The sequence below is a fragment of the Trachemys scripta genome, chromosome 3 (assembly GCF_013100865.1).
Source record: "Trachemys scripta elegans isolate TJP31775 chromosome 3, CAS_Tse_1.0, whole genome shotgun sequence".
NCBI classification, from domain to species: Eukaryota; Metazoa; Chordata; order Testudines; family Emydidae; genus Trachemys; species Trachemys scripta.
The window spans coordinates 109,327,122-109,352,784 of NC_048300.1; the positions used below are offsets into that span (position 1 = coordinate 109,327,122).

The 25,663-nt window shown below is 39.5% G+C and overlaps 1 protein-coding gene across 12 annotated transcripts in view; it reads left to right on the forward strand.

Moving 5' to 3' along the window:
• PTPRK (protein tyrosine phosphatase receptor type K) overlaps positions 1–25,663 on the forward strand; it is a 563,838-nt gene that overhangs the window by 428,969 nt on the left and 109,206 nt on the right. For 11 of the 12 annotated variants that reach the window (XM_034765702.1, XM_034765705.1, XM_034765703.1 and 8 more), the window contains exon 8: positions 25,125–25,427. The exons of the other annotated variant lie outside the window; for it this stretch is intronic. In XM_034765702.1, the coding sequence (XP_034621593.1) occupies positions 25,125–25,427 (303 nt within the window). The remainder of the gene's footprint in view (positions 1–25,124; positions 25,428–25,663) is intronic. 12 annotated transcript variants of the gene reach the window in all.

A 25,663-nucleotide genomic window follows, 5' to 3' on the forward strand; every position in this document is an offset into this window, starting at 1 on the left:
GAGCGCTACCGGCTTTGGGCAGCCCCCATGCCTCCGGACCCTGCGCCGCCGGAGCCTGGGAGGGGAAGTGCCCGGCCGGCGGCTGGGATCCAGAGGCAAGGGGGCTGCCTGAAGCTCATAGCGCTTGGGCAGCTCGGTTCTTAAACAGAGCCAAAGAGTCAGGGGAGGAGCAGAGTCACCGCGGGAGGGGAAGTGCCCGGCCGGCATTTTCCCGGACATGTTTGGCTTTTTGGCAATTCCCCCCAGACGGGGGTTTGATTGCCGAAAAGCCGGACACGTCCGGGAAAAACCGGACGTATGGTAACCCTATGGGGTGAAGACTCCATGCTTGAGCGTTAACAGCAACTGCCCACCCCCACCCAGTTTAGTATCAAGTTGGGGAGGGATTTTTGAGCTCCTATATCTCTATTGACCATCCCACACATATGGTTTAAAATGCAGGGAGTTTGCTTTTTTGTTGTTGTTGTTGCTATTGATGTTGTTAACACTTTAACTAGCACTATGAACAAAAGAAGCATTCGTTTAACAGTTCGATTTTGATTACTTATTTGTAACAGGACAGAGGAGTATGAGGTGGCAATCCACTTGCATGTGCAGCATAGGTCTAAGACTATCCAAGCCTAAAATACACTTTCTATGTAGCCAGGTATTGGTGGAGAGCCGGGATTGCATTACTATTTTTATGGACTGCTTTTCTGAAATGCTAGTCTGATTATAGATTAAAAGTTCAAACTTTTTTCCACAATTTTGTCTCCTAAACACTTAGAAGTCGTTAGCAGTAGGGGGAGAACAAGGTGGGTGGGGCTGCCATAAACTAGTTGAAGAAAGAGAATTAACTTGTATCCCCAATATTTTAATTGCATGTTGATGCTTGTTCAGATATTTGTGTTGCTTGGTTTCGAAAACAAAAAAGAGAAACAAACAAAACTTCTAGTGAAATCCTAGTCATGGATTTTCTGATCAGAAACTGCAGAAGCATGTTAAATGGGCAAGGGGGTTAGCTTTCATAGAGGTGTCTTTATGTTTGGCCTGTGATGCTAATTCAAGTTGTCCTTGGGGAGGTTTGTGTGTCTTTCAGTAAGACACAAGTCTTTAAGAGAAAATTGCAGGATTGGTTTTTGCATTCAAGCATGACTTCCTTTTGGTGCATGTTTATACGGGAAGACAGCACAACTCACTCAGTTGACAATATGATCCACTTTTTTATTGAACTGATAAGATAATACAATATAATCCAGACATTTTTAAATTAATGAACATAAATCTAAGTTTAAATAGTGTTAAGGTTGGGAAGCAGGCAAGCAAGAACATTTGAAGATAAGGTTACTGTCCATCATTGAATCTGCCCTGTTTGACTTCACAGTTAAAGGGACCTAGTACTTTGATCATGCTCTAGTCTGATTACATTCCAGTACTTAGATTCAATAGGAACCAGTAGGAGGGGCATATTACTTTATTAATTTGCTTATGTTCAGTTTGTCAGAAATTTTATGTTGCCTATGGGCACTTTTTGTGGTGTTTCTGGATTTTTTTTCTTTTTTCCTCTTGCAGTTTGAGATACTGTAGGGATTCTGAATATTAATACTAGGTGGTCCTGTCGTCTACAGCCTACACATCTAGGAACAAGAAATACAGGCCATACCTACAAAAAGGGGGCTATAGCCTAGAAATTAGTGATTCTGAAAATAATTTAGGGGTCATCATAGACAAGCATCTGAACATATGTGTAATGCTGTGACAAAAAAGGCTAATGCAATCCTTGGATGTATAAAATGGGGTGTATGGAGGTGATTTTACCTCTTTATCCAGCCTTGGTGAGAATGATAGTGAAATACTGTTCTGGTATACATATTTTTTTTAAAGAACGTTGAAAAACTGGAAAGGCTTCAGAAAAGACACACGCCTTACAGTGAGAGACTTAAAGTGACCGGTCTGTTTAGCGTATCAAAAAGAAGTTTGAAAGGTGACTGTGCAGATTGAAAAAATTCCGGCCAGGAGGGAGAGAGATGCCCAAGGGAGATGACAAATGAGGAGCCAGAAGCTTAGAGTGGGTACCCTTGTTGGACCATGAAGGGGAAATACGGGTGCAATTACCTGCAATCTGTCATCTTTTGACTTTATTACCTCCGCATCTCAAATGCCAAATGTTGATGGTTATAACCATACATGTAAGTGCCTGTAAACCCTTGGGAATTTACACCCGTTCAGGTCAATTCAAAGCTCTTTAGCTTGTAGGCCTGTCAGTTCAAACTCAGTTCTGAAGAACCTGTAGAACACTTGCACTTGAGAAAGTTATTTCATAATTGACAGGACTTTGTTATATGCAGGAAAGCTCTATGGATATCACAGTTCCATCAGTGCATTGTAATCTGACAGTCTAATTAAGATAGCTGGGCAAGGATAATACTTAATGTCAACCAAACATTTCAGATAAGTTTTATTTGTATATTGGTTTGTTGAAAGAAAATTTTCTGGTTTAGTGTTAGTGAAAATCTTCATAGTACAAAGGAAAATTAGCTTTGCATATATATAGAGAATTAGCCAGGAGTATTTTAAAGAAGAGTCTTAATTTTTATTAGGTTTTTTTAAACTTTACCCTATATTTTGTACGTACATTTTTCTTTAATTCTGTAGTGCGTGTGTTGTTTCTGATCGTAACTATTACAGACTTGGTTAAATCCCCCTAGAGGCCAGTCACCAGTCCATTGTACTTGGATCCAGTCTTGGAATCCCATGTGCTTCCAAACCAGTTGGGGTTGGGAAGAGTCTAGGCACTATCTCTAGGCCAGGAATTCAAAAGTATACTCTTGAGTGCAGGCCTCCTGGCTGGCACCCTTCTTTGGGAGAGGGACTCCATAGTCCAACTGCCCTGGGACCTAAAACATGTGCTGAGACATTCCAAGCTTCCCAGACAGTTGTGCATGCTCCTCTGGAGTTCCACCTGTTCTGGTTTATAGTTATCTCCTTGGGAAACAATAACTGGTAAAGTAAAGAACATAGTCACTGCACTGGAGCTTCTAAAACCACAGTAACTTTTACTCTCAAATGAAAAAGGGTTACAGATCTTTAGGAAAAACAACAAAAATCTATACACGTTCCCCGAGTCTATGTTCACCCCTTCTTGTGAATCCTTAGGCCCAGTCTATGTGTCAGGTGCATAGGCCCCTCCTGTGTTCTGTATCCTACAATCCTTCTGTTGTCTGGTTGGCCAGTGTGAGAGAACAACCAAGCAAATTGGCAGAATCTACCCTTAAAAAATCATGTGACTAACTGATCAACTTCATAGCCCTGGTAAGGTGGTTAACTGGGAAGTTCTAGCTCCCCATAGAGTTGAAACTGAGAAAACCAGCTTCTTTCATCCTGGCGGCTCGCTGTAGAAAATAACATTGTTCTTTGCTTAGGAAGACAATTACCGCTGATGACTCGTATTAATTTCTTCAGGGAGGTTCCAGGATTACATTAAGTTATCTTGGTCTTTTCTTGATGTCACTAGGCAGTTACAGTTACATACTCAAAATGCAAGATGCAGTCTTCAAAGGGGTGGTTACAGTGTCAGTGAAGGTCACAATTTGAAACAGATTTGTATCAGTCTGCCCCAGAAACCTTAAATGCACGCATTTGGTCTGATCACTAATGAAAAGAACATTTTTGATTTATACTGTCATTGTGCCCAAAATGTGCTAAATGCTTTCCAGGGTAGAGAGGAATCTATTCCTTGTGGATTTTACAGTCTAAAAAGACAGACAGACAAGGGAGGCAGAAAGGATACAAATATAAAAGCGGAGTGGTAATTATCACACATCTTGTCAGTTACGCATTTATTTGTATTTAAGTTGAGTGCACTAATTTCCTTTCCCCACTCTCCTGGCTCCATTCAACCACCTTGACTCCCTCCTACCTCCATAGCAACAGCTGACATCAGTTCTAGCACCCTCACAGGCCTGCTCCCCAAGATCTGACTACTTCCTTTTGCACACATGTGCAAGATTTATAAGGGAGGGATAGCTCAGTGGTTTGAGCATTGGCCTGCTAAACCCAGGGTTGTGAGTTCAATCCTTGAGGGGGCCACTTAGGGATCTGGGGGAAAATCAGTACTTGGTCCTGCTAGTGAAGGTAGGGGGCTGGACTCCATGACCTTTCAAGGTCCCTTCCAGTTCTAGGAGATAGAAAGATAAATAATAAATGACACCAATTTTTTTAAGGTGTTGCAGAGATGGGTCTTCAGACAAGAGGACATTTAGACAGTGGAGGGAGGGCAGTGGAGTTTGGAACCACAGTAGCTTTGCAAATCAGTTCAGAAAGGGCATTCCATGGATACGGGAGCAGTGTGGAAGAAAACACAGAGAAGACTGTTTGTTTTTTCTCACCACTGCTACATGTTCTGTTATTGCCTCATCAGGCTTTTAGAGTTGGTGCCCTAGGCTCTTGGTCCCCTACTTTAATCGTGAGTTTTCATTGTGGGCCAAGATGGTTGGTTGCGACTTCTATTTTGTTTTTATGTATTCGGGTGGTTCCAAAACCAAGCCGTAGGAGATAGTGGAGTTTGGAACCACAAAGCATGCAATCACAAGCCTCCCCTAATTCAGAGGAAACTTGAAATGTAAATGAGAATTTCAGCTTTCACTCGAAGAGCAAAGTCAATTTCTAATCTTTTAGAATTGAGAAGATATGAACAATTGAGAACAATGCAAACTATTATTTATCGATCAGTAAGCTTGAAAATTTGTAACTGTTTCCTAAATATTCAATGTTATTCACCATCTTCTCATAGCCACCAGTTCTGGCTGTTGGAGAACCAGAGCCATGGGTCCTTTGTTTTGGGAGGAAGCCGTGAGTTCACAGCTGCAGGGGGTAGTGCTGCTTGCCAACTCCAGTGATTTCATCAAGAGTCTTGTAGTCTTTGATGTGTTTCTTAAAGTTCCAGTATCTGGGCACATATCATGTAAGTGAAATTCTCAACTTTCATTTAAAAAAAAAAAGTTTCTAGGGGTATGCCTACACTACAGAGAAAAACACGTGTGGATCGAGTCTCTGAGCTTGGGACAGTTACTTCAGCTCAGGCTGGAGGGCTAAAAAAAACAATGTTAGATATTCAGACTTGAGCAGGAACCTGGTCTCTGTAATCCAACCCCCGGTCAGGGGTTCAGAGCCCAGTCTCCAGCCCAAGCCCAAATGTCTACTCTGCAATTTTTAGCCCTGAAGCCTGAGCCCTGGGAACCTGAGTCAGTTGACCTGGGCACGGAGACCTGGTGCCATGTGTTTTTCTTTGCAGTGTGGACATATCCTAAGTCTTCATGTTTTCCTCTCAACCATGACATAGTATATATCCTAAAGGTTTAAAACCCAAGCAAATAAAATAATCCAGTATTTATTATGTTTCAGAAATATTGTTAATTTTAAGACAGTCTCATGTGGGGGGGTTTTGGCGGGGGTGGAGGGGCATGACCAATTGTTAACCCTTTGGGGTTGGCAATATACTACAACTGTTGATGGTAGTAGTTGGGCCAGTGAAAGCTCCCTGTTAGCTGGTGCCGGAGGCTGAGCCATCTCCTTTGTTGAGCATCCAGTGTGATTTATGACCACTATATAGGAGTGTTGAATGGTACAAGCGTAGAATGAATCCCAGCTCTGACAATGATTTTCTCTGTTGCCTTTGTCGTGTCACATAGGCCACATGTTTCGCATTTGATGTCCATAGTTATGCACCAAAATCAGAAGTGTTGAGCATCTGCAGGGCACATTGACTTTGTAAATTGTGGATACTCAGCACTGCTGAAAAGTTGGCCACTCTTATTTAGATGCTTAAATATTGGTTTAACTTTGTATGTCCATGTTTGAAAATATTGGCCTTAATTTCTCTCTCTCCTTTAGCTTCTCAATGTAATGGGGGATGATGCTTACCTACATCAGAGGGTTTGTGATGATTAAATAGTTAATGTTTAAGTCCTAGAGAGGTCCTAAAACTCACAAGAACACGCATGCAACCCTTTAAAAGCCCTGGATGTAGCAGCATCCGAGAACTATATTTAATTTGGAAAATTGTCCCTTGCAAAGCTTTTCTAAATGTTGACAAATATGGACCCCAATGCGAATGACTGGAACCACTTCTCTGGTAACAGGAGGGTAGGAAGGATGGGATCTAAAGATCACAACTTAATTAATCTTCACACACTTAAATACTGTTATTAAGAAATATTATTTTGTATTTATATTATGGAGACATCATAACATATGAAAAACTGCCAAACTGTATAGTGAGATACCTGCCTTGAAGTGTTTACAGTTCAAGACAGACACAGGGTCTGCCATACTGGATCGGACCCATGGGCCATCTGGTTTCATATCATGTTCCCAACAGTGGCCAGAATCAGATGCTTCAAAGGAAGGTGTAGGTAATACCAGAATAGGCAGATCTGCCCCTTCACCCATAGAAAGTCTTGACCTAACCCCTAGTTGTTATAGATCAGCATAAGTCCTGAATCATGATATTTTATATCCATTCTAAACCCTCATATATGGCTTCCAAAACCTTGCAAGACAAAAAGCAACACAAAGGGTTAGGGAGAGGAATGAGACATATATTCGTTGAGGGGCTTTTTTAAATAGATATAATCTGTGTCCATAGCTGCTTGAATTACCATTGATTTGATTATGTCCAGTAGACTCTGTAGTAGAAGTGGACCTTGAAGAGGCAAAATTCACGGCTTTAGGAATCCGTGCAGGAAGACTTTCCATCCATGTGAGAAAGTGGGAAGATGGTTGTGGGGAAAATGGACAAATGAGGTACTGAGGCTGACATCTTTGGCAAAGTGGCCATGAGGCACTAAGAGGCCAGAGTGGGCAAGTAGACAGGGGCAAAACTGTGAAAGGCCAGTTACATTTGACATGTAAGCCAAGGAATAGTTTTACTAATGGTCCCCAAAATCTCAAGCCAATCCTGTGCATAATTATATGATTATGGTGGACAGGAATCCTTTATAGTTCTGGGGATAGCAAAAAATTGCTTTGTATGCCTATCCTAAAATGGTAACGCTGCTTTAGGGTGGAGCTATCACAGACATATTAATGAAGACAAGTTCTGTTTGTTGTTGCTCTTGTGGCATAGGCATAGCAATAGTCTGGTTAACTGTTAGTTACCCATAAAGTTTCGGAGACAGGGGCTTAGGGTGACGCTGGGCTTGTGCGTTTATGCACATTATGCCAGTCTGCAAAGGGTTAATATTTAGAAGCAGAAAAAATATTAAAGAAAAAAGTGCTAGCTAAAAGTAACCTTGTAGAGTTTTGAAATCTTTCAGCAATAAGCATAGAGGAAGAACTGCTGCCCCTTTTATTCTTAAGCATTTACTATTTTCAATAGTAAATCTATTGCGAGTGATAATGTGTGTCCAATGATTAACCCATGCTTCCAAATTGTACTGCCTGAACCTATGTGGCCTTGACTTGACTAATTGGCTGTTTGCTTCTTTTGCATTCTGTTGTGATTTTATAATGACAGTGATTCAACATGTACAACACAGACATAAAAAAATAACAATAATGCTCCACTTACTCAGCCAAACATGACTGACGCCATCCCAGATTACTACTACCATAGTGCTGGGCTGAATATCTCATGACCAGTTGTTATAACTGTGCAACCAAGACAAGTAGTAGTATAATATGACATTTTCTTTTATTTTTTAAAGCAATATGGTGAGTTGCATTCACCACTTTGAGAGCTCCCTTCATTCAGGTGCAGTGCTATGTTCTCTTCAGTTCCAGCGCCCCCTGTAGGCTGTTAGCTGGCATCTCTAATCTTTAGTGGCTTGGCCATCCAGCTGGTAACACAGTCCAAACCCCTTCTGGGGTACAATTAACTCAAACAGAGGAAGTTCCTTTGTCCTTCAGGGTCAGTTATAAATAAACTGGTTTCTCACCCTTCTGGAGCTTAATCCCGTCTCCAGAATTGAATCAGCAAGGTTCCTCCTGAACTCCTGCCACCGACTGTGACCAGGAATGGGCCTGGGCCTGGGCCCTGGCCTGGCTCCTTAGGCTCTGGCCCAGTTCCACTGGTTCTAGCCAAGAACTACCTTGCTAGAAACAGGCAGCTCCTTTTATTTTGGCCTGCTGAGCCTTGATTGGCTGTTGCTGATCCCCAGCCCTTCTAGTTGCTGAAGGCTGCTCCCAGGGCACTTTTCAACACAAGCCTGAGGTCTAATACTCACTGCTCTTTTCTTCTCAGAGAGCTATTTCCTGGGGCAAGGTGCAGCAGAAGAGGGCTGTAATAGGGAAAATAGGGTAAAATCATGGAGTGTGATTGACAGTTTGAACAGTGCTGTCTAGAATAAGTAAGCACATAGTAAACAGTAGTGACTCCTGTTGCAATTAAAGAACTAATCCTTTAGGTCTGCATGGGAATGAAAACTAAGTTTGTTGTTTTTGCATTTAATGACACCATCTGTTCTATATTTCAGTTTAAAGCAAGATCAATTGTTCATGAATTAATCACATTTATACAAAACATCTCATTTTAAAATGAGAATAGCCTAGAATCAGCAGCAACTAAGGTTGTTTTCCTTACAGTGCTTCCAAAAATTTGCTGGGTTTACACCCCTTTTTTGCTGCATGTCTAACTGCTGATCTCACTTTATATCTGGTTATGCTAGCTGATTGACAGTATTCTTCAGTCATATTTCAGTAGTGTTAGCCAAATGGGCTCGTTTCCCCCTGGAGCTGCCCAATTACCCCAAGGAGGCACGGGAGTCTAGAAGACGGCTTCAAGTTCTTTATTGATCAGTCAGCTGAGCGGGTGTCCCCCTCGACTCATGCCAGAGGGAGGAGCACACCTTACAAGCGTAGAGCAAGCCTTTTTATACCCATTAACAAATGACTTAACGTGCATACATTCTGCTGACCAAAGGAATTTTTAAATTCCTTTTTAGGGGTAAATAGAATACATCTGTTGGGGCTGTAAATAGGATACATTTGTTGAGCCTTTTTGATTGATTGTCGTGCTATATGTTCATATATGGGAAAGGGAGTTTATAGCCATGGGGAACAGCTGGGATAATAGGCGAGTATATGGCCTTTGTTCTAACAGTAGCATTTGTGTATCTCAGGATTGTGGCATAGAATAGAAATATTCAGAGTGTATTTGCAAAGAGAAAATTAAGTTTACATAATATATTACATTTTTTTGCATAGGGGTGAGGTTTTTTTAATATTTTCTCAAGTTTCTACTTTGACAAAAAGCAATGAATTTGTGAAACACTGGGTGACGTAAAGGAAAAGTCTAATAATTTGTTATAATGTTTTAGACAGCTAAATATTTACTAGATAATTAATATACTATGTTTTCCATAGAATCAGAGAAATCCCCTTTAGCATTTTCAATATCTCCATTCTGTCAATGAGACTTTTCTCTAAGAGGCCTGCTGTCTTCCCAGAAGGACCCCATTTCATGATGTAAATTAGGGGCTTATGGATTTGATCCTGGAAACCCTTTTTCAGTATGAGGAAAGCCATCTCAGATGAGCTGTGGTTTTGCAGAATCAGGTCCCAGTTCCCAAAAAGGTTTCTTCAACATTTCTGATCATATGCAATTGGAAATAAGAACCAATTCCATATGAATCGTGTCCAGTCTCAACCAGTCCAGTTCAAAATGCTTTTTGATAAACATTTTTTGTTAATCTCTAAATTTTAAAGATTTCTTTCACTTTCCCAAAAGTAACTCTGACCATGAAAATCAGCATTTTCAATCTGATTTTTTTTTCCATAATGAATGTTTTACCCAGCTTTAGTTTTATCTTCTGTTACAGATAAGTATTATTCCCATTTTACTGAGACACAGAAAGGGTGGTGATTTATGTAAGGACACAGTGGGTATGTCCACATTGCAGCTGGGAGTGTGCCCAATGTGGAATAGGCAGATTCACACTAACTCTGCTTGAACCAGCATGCTAACAATAGCAGCATGGATGTTGTGACACAGGACCTTCTGGGTCCAAACATAGGTGGGTAGCCTGAGCCACCACCAGTGCCATAACACTCACGTTGCTATTTTTAGAGTGCTAGCTTGAGCAGACCTAGTGAGAGTCTGGCTACCTTGTGTGGGAGGCGCACTCCTAACTATGCGTAAACATACCCAATACATCATTGGTAGTCACATCTAGAATCCAGGTCTGTTGATTCTCACACCCCTCTTCTAATTGCTCCCAGAAAGAGAAGCAACGTAGTTTTGTACTTTGTATACCAATAAATTTCTCTTTCTCCAACTAAAAACTGTGAAAATAAACTTTTTTTTTTTTCTTTCTTATTCTAAGTGCTGATCATACTCTGTGTTCTGGTAAGCTCATTAGCAACACAATTAATTAACTTTTTTAACATTTTAATTTAAAAGGTTGCTGTCAAATATAATATTTTGTTGTTCTTAAAGGTGGTTTGGGCATCTTTGGATCATTTTTCTCCCTTCTTCGTTTAGCAAATATTGATCCATGTTTTCTCCTCTGTTGTGTTTTGAAAGGTGATGGCAGCAACTTCGCTGCTTTATTTATTTATTAAGGACAAATTTTGTATGTAGTTTTGTCATGCCAAACAGGACCGGTTCTAGGGGTGAGTGATCTGAAACGTTTTCTGCCTTGGCTGGCAAAACACCTAGGGCCATTCCCAATGCCAAATCATCTTAGTTAACTGCTGCTATGCAGCTAGCAATAAGAAATAGAAAGCTGTGCTTTTGTACGGTCTACAAAACTGCCGTGTTGTTCATTTATGTACCAACAAGGCTCATTTGATGCAGCATATTACTTTTTGTATGTGTTTATTTAAATGATTTTAATAGAGTGTAGTAAATTTGGGCTTTAACTAGGTTGTCATAATTTTAAACATCTTTATTCTTAGAAGGAAAACTGAACTTCATTTAAATTTAAAAATTTGATTTAGATAAAACAATCTCATTTTTTTCATATTTTTTTAAAATCTATTTTTATTCAACCTACATCACATTATGACTTTAATGTAAGTCAAAATTCTTGATCTTGATAGTGGCCTGTTACCAGATGTTGTTTAACATATGTTGTTCATCTATAATTTAGATACAAGATTTATCCCAGCATCAGAGGAACTGAATTCCATGAGAAGACTGAGATTTTCAGTAGGACAGAATAGCATAGAAGGATGATAAAGCACTTCATGTGTCCTGTCTATTTCTTATCTATTTGTATAATTCACATTCAGATATACTAGAAATTCACTAATAATGGAGTGAGACATGTAGTGTTGGCAACATTCGCTATATTATCATGAGTTCCATGATATGAAGCCACTTGTTTGTGAGGTTCTCTTGATAAAACACAGACAGCTCTGATATTTTGCCTGAGATGCCTGCAGTTTCCCTTTGTGGCCATTAGAGACTGCCCTGCAGTGCCCAGCTCTTCATATACTTTCCGTGGGTATGTCGGTACTGAAATCCAGAGATGTGCTTGCAGCACATGGTATATCTGAACTAGCTTTGATTGACATACCTTGCTAAAAATATAAGTGAAGCCACAGCAGCATGAGCTAACAGCCTGAATATGAACCCAGGTTCTGGGCAGGCTTCTTCTCAAGTGGCCAATGTGTGCTGCTGCCCATGCAGCTGCAGCTTAGCTGCTATCTTTAGTAAGCTTGCTTGATCAGCACTAGCTAGGTATGCCTGTGTGTGTTGCAACCACATCCCAATTGCAATGTGGACATACCCTGAGCAGGGCAGAGCAATGGAGCTGGTGCTGCACAATGCAGTTGCCCTCTCAGAATAACACAGCAGCGGCCTCATCGCCTCATTGCAGTACAGAAAGGCGGAGTTAATGGATGTAGGAACTCAGACATAGCCACCTCCCCTGGAAGCTGGAGGAAGGGGATAGCGCCATGGTAATCAGGGTCTGCTGGAGTCTGCTGTGGAAGATGGGAGAGCTGGGGTTGGGAAAGCTCTGGGCAGTGGAAGGGAGAAGCTGAGGTCTGCATTTTTGCAGGTGCACATTTTGTATGCATTTAAAGTTGAATTTTAAACCTGTAAATGTCAAACACAAATTATTGGTGGCAAGGAGACATTGAAAAGTAGAAGGCAAAGCAAAACAACAGAACTGGGTCATCGTGTTCAGTTCCTGCTATTGCAGGAAATCCCATCATATAATCCCATTCATATGTTTATCCAGATCCATCTTAAAACTAGGTAGGTTGTTTGCCCCCATCTATTGGAAGCCTGGCCCAGAGCCTTACTTATAATTTATTCTTTTTTCTTTTTAAACTCTTATGATTTTAGCCAGTCTTGGGGAGGATGGAGGTGGACTCTTGGCAATAAGGAAAATTGTTGAATTTTGCAAATTATATGCTTCCATTACCATTATGTGTTTAACTTTTTACTATTTGTTGTTCATGGTGTGTAATTGATCACTTAAGTTGTGTGGTGGTATTTCTGCTCTTTGATTGGAAGACTGAAACTTTTCTATACAGGAGAAAGAAATTCAGATTTCCAGAGGTCCGTGAAGAACTGCTGTAGTAGGTCTTGCCACTACAGTAACTAAACAAGTTCACACCAATATTCACAAGATTTTAGCTTTCCACAAATATTCTTAAAAAAAATTGTTTCTGAGAATGTTCATTGGAAAGGCATCATGATTATGATCCAAGAAATTGGAAGTTCATATTCAACCGAATGTTGATGCAGGCTTTTTGTGTAGTATTCACCCAACTGTACTAGTTATAGTTGTTAAAAATATGGGTTCTTTTTAGAAAGGTGACTCTTGAATTCACTTTTAATATAGCCACAGATCTTGCATTTGTAAGTCAAGGGTTTTTTTTGTGTGTGTGTGTGTGTGTCTGTAGTAATTTTGTAATTTACAAATGAATTTAGACAATTAATCCTTTCAAGATGCCTGTATTAATTACAATTCTAGGCAGGTTTTTTTGGAGTTTTATAATGCTTTTGGTCACAATTTCACTATGTTTACTGTCGCATCTTGATGCCTGTTGACATGCTGATTCATGTTTTATTATACCGGATAGGGCTTATTCATCTAGAGGAATGAGTTTAAAGAGGTCACACCTTATAATCATGCTGGCATTTCCAGTCCTTGTAGGCTATATATCTCCTTTTAATTTAAACTCCAAAAAATGTACTGGGATTTCTGCAGCTAAACTGCAATCGGTGGAATTTATTATCAAGGGATGTCTAATCTCTAAAGCTAATACAAGACTTCACAGCTATTGATTACATGTGAAGGATACACAAATTGTTAATCATCTATGGAGGCAGTAGAATAAACATACCATCAGAAGGAAAAGAACAAGTAATTGTCATCAGTGCTGTTATTTTTGTGTGTCTGTACTATATCTCTGAAACAAGGACAGTTACATTTTGTATGTGAAAAGAAGTGTACTAAAATGTATTAAATATTCCCTCAGTGCTATTGAAACTACTGTAGTACAGCTGATTATCTGTGTACTAATTCAGATGTTTTTTCTGGGTCCTTTGGGAATATGGTCAATAAGAAATTTGTAAGCTAACTCAATAAGTCAGTTACGTGAAGGAAAGGAGGAAGAAAGTGCTCATAGATTTTCATGCAGTCAAATTATAACCTTCATTTGAAACAAATAAATCTATAGTGTTAGCATAAGATAAATACCATCATTTATTTGTTCTCTATGCATTTTTCACGCTTGGTATATATCAGTGGTTCTCAACCAGTGGTCCAGGGCCCCTTGGGGGGCCGCGAACGGGTTTCAGTGGGTCCGCCAAGCAGAGCCAGTGTTAGATTCACGGGGGCCCAGGGCAGAAAGCCAAAGCCCCACCATGCGGGGCTGAAGCCCGGGGCCCTGAACCCTGCCACCTAGTGCTGAAGTCGAAGTCTGAGCAGCTTAGCTATGCAGAGCCCCCTGTGGTGTGGGGCCCTGGGAATAGCCTTGCCTGCTACCCCGTAACACCAGCTCTAACTTTTATATGCAGAAAAAAGTTGTTGCGGCATAGCTGGGCCATTGAGGTTTTTATAACCTGTTAGGGGGGCCTCAGAAAGAAAAATGTTGAGAACCTCTGGTATATATGAATATATACTGTGTATACTGTATAAATATACAGTATTTGTATTCATAGATGTGCATTTTCGTATTTAGACACCCAAATAAGTGTCCAGATTTTCTTAAGTGCTGAGTGTGATGGATTTGGAGCTACAATGACTGTAATAATTTATGAATATGTTGGCCTGGTTATTGGGACATTGTATTGTTTTAAATTACCAGGCCTGATCTGGAATAGAGCCACCTATCAAAAGGCACATAAATTAAGAGACTATGCCAGAAATTATTCTTTGATGATTGTACTTCTATCTCATAGATTCCCAGACTGTGGCTTGCAACTCCAAATGAGGTCACGCCATCAGCAGATGGGGTCGCAGATATAAGGGGCAAGATGGTGCCGTCTGCCCGCAAGCCTTTTCATAATGTGACTTTGCATGCACCAGACATGCAAGGTCACACTGTGGAGACCTCCATTTTGTAGCTCGAAATGTAAGCCTCTTCGTGTGGCATTTGTGGAGCAAGCCCGGACATGGTGTGTGGTTGCCAATTTGGCCATTTGCACCATCTGGCTGTGCAAGCAACCAGCTGAGGGACTTGAATGCAGAAGATCCTTTTCAGGCAGGCATCTTTTCTGATAGAGCTGGTAGGAGCTTTTGCTAGTCTTTTCTGCGATGGGACTCTGCAATGGCTTGTAAGATTCTTAAGGGAGGGCCCATGTCTTCTTTTATACCACTCCCTGAGTACTCTGTTGGCAGTCAAGGATAAAGAATCATTGTAAGTCACTGTGTCTGTGCTGCCCTACTATCACCACATAGGGCCATCCTATGTCCTGGCCTCATTTGCTTAATAGTGAATTGCTCTTTCTGTTTTGTGATAAGAGGCAGAATGGACTCATTTTTATGCAGAGTGTCTGCTTCAATCTCCAGTAGTGAGTCTAGTGATGGAATTATGAACGCAAAACAAGAGTCCAAGAAATGTGCTCACAAATATGACAGAAAGATATAACTTTATACTGTACAATGTGGTATAATTTATTCACTCTCCCATCCTCAGTGCACACTTTTGATTCCTCTCTTGTCTTCTGATTTAGTTAAGAACTCACAAATATATACATATATATAATGCTTTTTTATTAAGCACACGTTTTCTGGCAAAAGAAAAACTGTATGCAAAGCGGGATCTGGATTCTGCTCTCATGCTAGTGTAAGTCAGAGAAACCTCATGGAAATCTTTGGAGTTACTCCAGTTTTGCACTGACTTAAATAAGAGTAGAGTTTGGCCCAAGATATACAAATGTCAGAGTTTTTAAATTCAGGGTAGGCTTGATGGAAAAATTGCTGGGGAGCATGAATCAACACTCAGACATGGTCATGTGAAATAATACCTATTCCCTTTTAACAAGGGAAAATAAGTGACAGGTTTAATATCTTAAAACTAGGTCTGTCAAACGATTTTAAAAATCGCAATTAATTGCGAGATTTTTTAAAAAGTGATTAATTGCAGTTTTAATCGCACTGTTAATAGAATACCAATTTAAATTTATTATAAATATTTTGGATATTTTTCTACGTTTTCAAATATATTAATTTAAATTACAACACAGAATACGAAGTTTACAGTGTTCACTTTATATTATTATTTTTTATTACAAATACTTGCACTGTAAAAAAGATAAATAGTATTTTTCAATTCACCTCCAACAAGTACTGTAGCTTCATCTCTTTATCATGAAAGTGAAACTTACACATGTGGATTTTTTTTTTTACATAACTGCTCTCAAAATCAAAACAATTTAAAACTTTAGAGCTTACAAGTCCACTCAGCTCTACTTCTTGTTCAGCCAATTGCTAAGACAAATGTTTACATTTACAGGAGATAATGCTCTCCACTTCTTATTTACAATGTCACCTGAAAGTGAGAACAGGCAAGTTCTGCTTGATAACGATCCAAAGTGGTGCGAACTGACGCACCTTTATTTTCATCATCTGAGTCAGGTGCCACCAGCAGAAGGTTAATTTTCTTTTTTGGTTATTTGAATTCTTTAGTTTCCACATCGGAATGTTGCTCTTTTAAAACTTCAGACAGCATGTTCCATACCTCGTCCCTCTCAGATTTTGGAAGGCCCTTCAGATTCTTAAAGCTTGGGTCAAGTGCTGTAGCTATCTTTAGAAATCTCATATTGATACCTTCTTTGCATTTTGTCAAATCTGCAGTGTTCTTAAATCAAACAACATATGCTGGGTTGTCATCTGAGTCTGCTGTACCACAAAATATATGGCAGAATGTGGATAAAACCATGGAGCAGCGGAGAGACAATTCTCCCCCAAGGAGTTCAGTCACAAATTTAATTAACTCATTATATTTTTAACAAGCATCATCATCATGGAAGCATGTCCTCTAGAACTGTGGTGGAAGCATGTCCTCTAGAACGGTGGTCAAAGCATGAAGGGGCATACGAATGTTTAGCATATCTGGCATGTAAATACCTTGCAACCCTAGCTACATTTTTCACTTTCAGGTGATGATTAATTGACAGCCCTACTTAAAACTCAATAACTTGTCCTTGGAAAGTAGTACGTTTTTCTGTGTAATAGGAGGTCAAATAAGATTTCATGAAATTTTAAACTCTAGGTATAAAAATAGGAGATGACGTTATTATTACTTTTTTGAGTCTTAGTGAAGTAAAAGATTCCATATTTACTGTAGAGTATATTAGTATCTACTTTATTGACTTCTGACCTGCAGTGTTTACCAGCTTAGGTTTAGTAGTACGACTGAATAGGCTCTATTTTTGATGGCTAGTGCTCCAGCCATCTGAGTATGGAATTTCTGTCACTTTATCCGACCTGAATCAGAGCATATGCCAAGACAGAGCACCTGAGTTAGGACTTCCAGGTTTTATTCATGACTTAAATATGGGCTTCACCCCTAGTCTCATGAGGCATGTCCCAGCACGTGTGCTTGCTCTTTTTCTCACACACACACACACACACACACACACACAATCTGAATTGTACCATTCCTAAAGACTGCTACAAGCATCAGTAGTGCTGAACTGCACGTGCCAAACGAGAGTTCTAGTGGTGCACATTTTCTTACGGAGACTCTGGCTTTGGCTTTTGATCTTCTTTAGACATTCATTATAGCTCTAACTTAGTGACTTTTTGGGAATGCTGCAAGATGAATTTATTTCTTTTAATTTGTGATTAGAGACAGTCAATTTCTCAATCACATTTCTGTCTGTTTTTGTTTTGGTTTGTCTACTAATGTTATAAGTATACTGAATCAAGGTAGGGAAGTAAAACTGTTTGATTTTCCGTTTACTTTTTACATTTGACAGCACTTTGTGTATCCTCTTGATCAGTCAGTCACACTTCTTGTCTCATGCACTAGAATAATGACATCATTCATGCCCTGCTCTGAAGTGGGAAGTTCAATTGCATGCTTGTCCCTTGGCTTGCTCTGCAAGAGGGTTTTTACAGGAGCAGAGCTGTAGGTTGAGATTGGACCAGGAGGTATTTTATTTTTCTGGGTCTCCTCCAAAACCAGGGAGCAACAGGTGCCATGGTGGCAGCTAGAATAAACCCCTTCTTTATTTCTGAGACCCCCTTCATTCAGTGAGCTAATTTCAGTATTCCGCTAGGCTGCTGTTGGAAGGGCAGCTGTATACTATACTCCCTGGGACTCCTCAGCAGTTTCCAAGGAGAAGTTTAAAATTCAGGAAGCCTTACCTCAATGGTGCTACTGACAAAAGAATGGGCAGATAGGTGGTGTTCAGAGGGAGAAGTAGGGAAGAGCCTAAGAAAATGTGGTTGTGTTGCTCTTGAGTCTATCCGCTGTCCTTTGCTGAAAAGACTATCAGCAAAAGAAGGGAAACTCATCACCTTTAAAAAAGTAATTCTTCTTTTAAAATGTCAGATCTCACTATTTTAAGGGGGTTCTATCGAAAAAAATTGACTTTTTTAAATTAGTCAATTAAAAATTGTGTTTGTGTTTTAAGAGTTTTGCTACAGTCTTGTTTTTGTATGTCACTGTCTTAGCAGCCATGGCAATAGGTGCTAAAACAAAAATAATAATAATAAAACTTGCAGCCCTCAGCACTGGTCTTGTCCCAAAAATGTGTGTGTATTTGTGTAATGTATCTAGCCTCACACGAAAAGTAGCAAGAGTCCTCCAGTTTCAGACACACTTAGGGCTCTCCTCTTCCTGCATTACCAGTCAAGTCAACCCAAGCTATCATTAACTTAATAAGAGCTGTAATGAATACAGTTAAAATCATTTTGGCATACCAAATTATTATGCAGCATGTTGCACTTCAGAGTGTAGAAATTTTAAGCTGACTTTTGATTGTAATGTCACACAAACAGATGTACACATCTCAAGAAAAAAAAAGGCATTGAATACCCTGTCCCTCAAGGGGCCCAGTTCTTTTATCTGAGTTTACCTTTGCTATAAAATTTGCCTCTTTGTTTTCAATTTCACACAGACAAATGTGTGTGTTATCTTCTGGTCAGAAAACCCACTTTTGTTTTTTTCAGATAAACGGAATTGAAATTGTGCATTACAATCAACCTTTAGGATTTCTGATGAATGGCAGCAATGGCAAAGCACTTGTCATGCTTCTGTATCCTTATTTTGTGTACATCTTTGAAAACAGCTTTTTGTTGTTGTTGTTGTTGTTGTTACAAGATTTGGGGCATTTTTCCCCTCTGATTGACTGCAGGATAATAAGTTTTATCATTAAAAATTGGTTCTGGGCAAATGCATGCTCTGCCCTTGTTTCTTTTATAGCTGTGAAGGCTTTTGTTTTCACAACTGCCTCTGAATAAATTGAGATAATCTCTACAAAGAGGCACTGATATTGACCTGTCATATCACGTGTCGCTTATCAAGCACTAAAGAAATTGAATTTCATTCTGTCTGTTCTCAAGCTACTTATTAAATCATCCTGCTATTGAGAGGTGTCTGGGGGTCAACAGGTTTGGTCTCTTCCTGCCATCTATCCCTCTATTATTAACCTTTAGAGAATTACGAAAGTTGTTCTTTATTTTATCTTATAAAGTTGGATTAAATCTCTTTGATCCATAAATTGTTGCACGTGAAGTCCCTGTGTGTAATTCTTTTATTTGGTACAGTTTTGGACATGGATTGAAGAGACAGCTTAAATATACAGACTCCCCCCCCCCCCCCCCCCTCAGGTTTGCTATTCCTGACTATGTTTAGCCTTTGAACTGGAGATCAATATTTGGTTTAAGTAAATTAGCCATTGACTGCAATTGTCAATTATTATAAAATATGCATTATTGTAGAATTGAAACAAATCTTAAAAATCTGCTCTGTTTTATCTGAGTGTATAGTCACACTGTTCCTATTATTTGGAATCATCTTTCCCTTCAGTTCGAAATAGGGAGGGTGATGATCTATTATTAATTTGTTACTGTAATATCCAGAGATCCTACATGGCACCCTATGGTCACAGGTGCTGTGCATATATTGTAAGAGAGAGTCTCTACCTCTAAGATCTTACAGTCAAAGACAAGACACATCAAGTAGGAGTAACAAAGAAATGGAGAACATAGGCCAGGGTATAGGCCTGAGTTACTGAGAGAATGGTGGTCTTTCCAGTGTTGACCAAAAAAAATGGGGAAAGGAAGATGACCTGTTGATCTGACTAAGTTAATGGCAAGACATGCACATGGAAATGTCAGAAAGACAAGCAGAGATGCAGAATTAGAGGAAGAGGTAAGAAGTGAAGAGATGAATGTTTGAGTAATCAGCATAAATATGGTGGTTGAAGCCCCATTGGCAGGTAAGATTGCCTAGAGATCAGTAAGATTTAGAGGGGCCAAGGATGGAGCCCTGTGCATCCACCACCAATATAACAGAAGTCCAGGAAAGTGAGGCCCTGAGGTTTAGCCAGGAAGAGATTATTAGAACTTTGAGAGCAGTTTCAGGAAAGTGATGAAAGGTCTAGGACAGAAATGGAGGAGAGAAACTCGATAGCAGAAAGAGGTGAGGAATTCAGCTTGAATATTTTAGTTCTATCACTGAAAAAGTTGACAAGGTCCTGAGCCAAGATTAAGGTGGGGAAGAGTGAGGGAGAGGTTGACGATGGCATCAAAAGCAGTGAATAGACAGCTGGCATTACTAGCATGGGAATCAGAGTGGAGAAAGTAGTGCTGCTTGAGCAGGAAGATGGCAGAATAAATTTGTAGTGGAGGAAGTCCACATGTTCATGGAACTTTCTCCAGAGATGTTCAACAGCATGAGAGGAGGAGACGAAGCAGCATGTATTGAAGTTAAGCCAAAATTGAAGACAGACCTTGAGGTGGAAGAGAGAGTGTGCAGATAGGGGTTGAGTGTAGCTGAGAAGTCATGTATGTTGTTAGAGTGTAAGTTAGGGAAGGAACGGGTGGTGGAAAAGGGGGGGTGATATTGAAGGAGACAATGGTGATTAGAGGGTGTATTTTGTCCTTTTATTAAAGGAAAAAAAAAAGTTTGATCTGTCTAGGATTAGTCTAGTCTAAACTATTACATGGCCCCTGGCACCATGATATCTGAGCACGTACTGCTCCCCCAGTTTGAATCTAGATTTAGTATTGAATCCAACTTCCCTCAACCCCTCACGGAACAGTTCCCTACCACATATACGCTCTGTTCTCCCTGATTTAAAGATAAAAATGAAATCCTTCACATCTCCTGTCACCATAATGACCAAAGAGGGTATGCCGTTGGCTAATCAAAACACTCAGATTTATTGTCCTTCCTGTCCGTTATCTTGGAAATCTTTCAAATGCCAAATGATTTTCTCTCCTCATACAGCATCTAATGAGCCGCTTGAGCCCTTTGCCACTGCCCCACATGAAGAGTTGTCCCCTGTAAGAAATGCATTTAATTTATGTTTTTAGTTCTTTGAGGAAATGACTTTTGAGTAGAACCCCACGTTTTAATGTTAAAAAACGAGATATAATGCCAAAAATCCCAAATAGTTAACTGCTTTATTTAAAGTATATTTTAAACTCAAAAACAAAAAACTTGAATACTGTCCCTTGTTATAGCTTTACACCATAAACAGCAGCTTGAGCTTGCAAAGCAGTATAATGAACACCAAATTTGTACAAAGTTAAAAATAATTTTCCAGATACTTGAGAAACAGTTACTCCTTCACAGCTGAAAATCCCATTTTGATTCTTGACAGTTCACAAGTCACCTAAAATGGCAGTCTGTTATCTGTGATTTGTTCAGGTCCTTGTTAGGAAAATCTTGGTTGCAAAATTCAGTACTTGACAAATAAGTATTGTAGGCCCTGATTCAACTAAGGTTCTTAAGCACATGCTTTAATTTCCTTGCTAAATCAGGGCCTTAAAGAACCTCTGCCAGGGGCAGCCAAAACCCTGGAGCCAGCCCTGGGAGCCAGGTACATCTGAATCCTATTCCTGGCTCTGACCATAAATTGCCTTGTGGTCTTGAGTAAGTCACTTAACTTCTCTGTGTCTGTTTCCTCATTAGTCAAATGGGAATGATAATACTTACCTATCTGAGAGGGCCGGGTGTTGAGAAGATTAATGTTTGTACAGTGCTTTGAGCTGTGTATTATTGTTACTATTTTAGTTTCAGTTCATTGATTAAGAAATTGGGAGTGTTCTGGAAGGAGTCTTATTCCGTTCACGTTAAGCAGGGGATACCACTTTGGTAAACCTAATATAACAGAGGAGCAAGTTCTGGAGTGACATTCATACTCTTTAGACAAAGCAGTTCTAAGTGTGATTGGAAAGTTCAAGGGAGGGAAATTACAACTACCAAGGGATCAGATTAATAAATTGCTACACACCCCACCACACGCTTGCTTGGACTGCTGTTCCTGAAAGGATACCTTTAACTGAGAAAATAATGATCAATTGGATTGAAATTACAGGAGAATTAAGATAATGTTTTGGGGGAAAGTAAAGCTCTGAAGGACGTCATGGCAGTGTGGGTGGGGGAGGGAGCTTCCTCCTCTTCTTATCTAAAATATTTTTTTCATAATGAGATGCAGCAAGTTTCCTGAAGCTTACTAAGCAATTCAATAGCTTTTTATCAGAGAAAAATAATTATTGGAAGATTGCTTTCTACCAAGGCCTTACAGATGGAGAATTTGTGGTGCAGCAGTTTAAAACAATTGGACTTTACCTCTAGAGAGCCCTGTTGTGAATGTTTTTTCAGAGGCAAGAGTAAAATTGTGTTTAAAGCATCATTTTAGCAGCAGTGGGACAGTTGGCAGAGTTTACCAAAGCTGTTGAGAGACTCTGTAGACTTTAATTACCATCTCAGTCGTGCAGAATTGGTTAATCTCTGCCAAAGATAAGAGTGCCTGTGAGAAAGCTAGATCATGCTTGCTATCTTATTCCTCCTTTTTCGACAGGTGAATAAAGGATGTTTTTTAATATCTCCTCTGATACTGACACACATTTGTAAAATTTGCATAGAATTGTAAAATACTTTTTTCAAGATTAACAAAGCATATTTTTTTTTGTTTCAAAAATCCTATGTAACATAGTGTGAATGCATATTAAAGTTCAGACTTGGAGGAAACCAAATAAAAATTCAGTGCATTTCCCATCACCAGTTGGTCTAAGGCTCTGCTTGATTCTCAGACATGCAAGGCTTGAATCTTCAGAACCAACTATCCTATGTTATTATGTGCATATGCTCTTTTTAAATTAATTTAATACATGGAGCAGGTTAGAAATGTGTGTTTTATAGCGCAGGATAGGTGCACTTGGGATAGGAAAAAGAAAAAGAAAATTGAGAACAGTGGGATCATTTTTAGAAGAGAAAGTAATATATAAAACAAAACTTGTCTAATTATACAGACTTCCGCTTATTTCTTTAGATTACAAATTCTCAATCAGAGTGCATAGGGATGTTTATTCCTGTTATGGTCTGTCTTAAAAATCCTAGTCTAAAGGTTGTATGCAATATTGTGGTAGCCATGTGGGTCCCAGGATATTAGAGAGACAAGGTGGGTGAGGTAATATCTTTTATTGTACCAACTTCTGTTGAGAGAGACAAGCTTTTGAGCTTACATGGAGCTCTTCTTCGGGTCACCTGTAAACTCAAAAGCTTGTCTCTCTCACCAACAGAAGTTGATGTATAATATAAGATTATCTCACCCACCTTGTCTAAGTCTAAAATATCTGGCTAAAAAAGTCTAAAAAGACTTGGTATTTTTTGTTTCCTTTTTATATTCTCCTAAAACATTGGAATATGGATTTTCTACACTTACTAAAGGGAAAAACTGATCCTGAACCATCCCATTCTGAGGTCTAGTCTACACCTAAAATTTAGGTTAATTTAGCTGTGTTGTTCAGGGGCGTGAAAAATTCATTCCCCCCCCCCACCACCACCACCTCCAAAAGACATAGTTAAGCTGACCTAAGCCCCAGTATAGACTGCCTTCTGGGGAGGTGCCTTTATTACATCAACGGAAAAACCCCTTCCACAGAGCTTATAGCATAGACGTATCCCGAGGAACTATCAAGTTACTGCCATTCATTATAACTACTATTTTTCGGATAGATGAGCAGACAAGTAACACCCAGTGCTCACTTTCCAAAGGAAGCTTATGTCCCTTCATCATCCATCTGATCTCCATGCACCCATTAAATGATTTCTCTCAATCCTATTAGTTTTGTCACATTGGGCAATGTGTTCGGAAGGCTACTACCCAGGAAGTCTAATTTTTTTTTTTTTTTACCATGAATTTGATAGTAACTCAAGGGTGGAAGAGAAAAATTAAATTCAAGCTCATAGTGGATTTGAGAGGGAAGTGATGGGTTAATGTGAATATTAAGAAAACTAATGTGTGACTTTTAATCCATAACTGTGTGTGTGTAGAGAAAGAAAATTAAGTAGTTTGGTTGCAGTTGTCTTGTAAACTGCATGCTGAATATAGTATATTCCTTGAGATTCACACACATTTGGATAGGCCACCTGTGCTTTCTACAGAACATTTGCCTACTTGAGACTCTTGATTCATAAAGGAAAATTACACAGGACAGTCGCACCCCAAAAAGAAGAATACGTGTTTCACGTATGTGTATTCTCTTGTTGTTTTCACCTTGAATCAGCAAAGATACAAGGTTAAAGTGTACCCTAGAGCTTGCTTTATTTTCTTTGGCAAGCAAATATATATTAAGAGTGTAGAAACATTCCCTTGGTAAATTTCTAGTGCAGCTCCAGTGTATATATATTCATGGTCATGACTTTCATTGTGTAATCATTTTAATTAAGTTTGACTATAAAAGTTAGTCTTGCATGAGGGATGAATTCACTGGAGAGATAATGATAGATTGATGGCAACCCAGCCAAGTATCCCATGTTCTGCTGTTACTTTCTAGCTGAGTGGAAGTTCATGTGCAGATAACAGTTGAGCTTGAGTGATGGTGCACTGATTACTAGCTCAGAGCTATGCACAGACAAAGTGTATTGGATGGTGAAAGGAGGTAGAATATGATGTAAACATCCAAAAGTGTTTTTGTAATATTCCTTGGCTTTCTTGCTCAAATTAATAGCATCATTACCGAAATAATAAACGTTAATGAATATCTGCATCATTTTTGTAACTGCTAGTTTAGTACAGCAATTAGTGTAATTAGTATACAGCATAGCTTGGTGGCATGATAAATCATACCGCAGAGCATGTTGACTCTTCACCACTATGATATATTATCTAATTTACTCATTTAAAAAACGATAAAGGGGAAATAGGGGGAAGTTAGCAACAACAGCTGTGGTGGCCTTTTGGTCACTCTTCCTGAATTTGCCTTCTGTATTCTTAAATGCTTTGAATTGTTAGCACTGTTAATTAACATTTTATTTTTAATGTTGGTAAATCTTAATCACTGATTGAAACCTATGGAGAAGAGACAAAGCAGAAAGAAATGAAAATGTGTGGCATTTCACCTCAGGATATTTCTTGCAAGGGATGTCACTTCTTCCAGTGATGGGTTTGTACTTGCTGGGTATCTCCGGTGTTTTGACATTTCTAAGTGTATCACTTAACAAGTCAATGTGGGAAATGTTAACAGTGTTACTTCATTATATTCTGTGTCTTCTAGAGCCCATGAGAACACCAAAAACTCTGAAGATTGCTGAGATTCAGGCCAGACACATTGCAGTGGATTGGGAGTCTCTGGGTTACAATATTACTCGATGTCACACTTTCAATGTAACTATTTGCTACCACTACTTCCGTGGTCACAATGAGAACAAAGCAGACTGCTTGGATATGGACCCCAAAGCACCCCAGCATGTGGTGGATCATCTGCCTCCTTACACAAATGTCAGCCTCAAAATGATCCTAACTAATCCTGAAGGGAGAAAGGAGAGTGAGGAGACCATTATTCAAACAGATGAAGATGGTATGCACAAATGCTATTATAGACATGATATCTAATCTAAAGGAGCGGGAGGGAATGGTGTAATGAATTAAAATACTTTTCCTAATGAACAAAAGTCACAGTCTGTTACAGGGGTGGCCAAACTTACTGGTCCTCCAAGCCACATGCGACAATCTTCAGAAGTCTGAGAGCTGGAGCACATCTGCCGGGCTCCAGGGCTTGGGGCTTCAGCTCTGCGACAGGCACCTGACAGGACT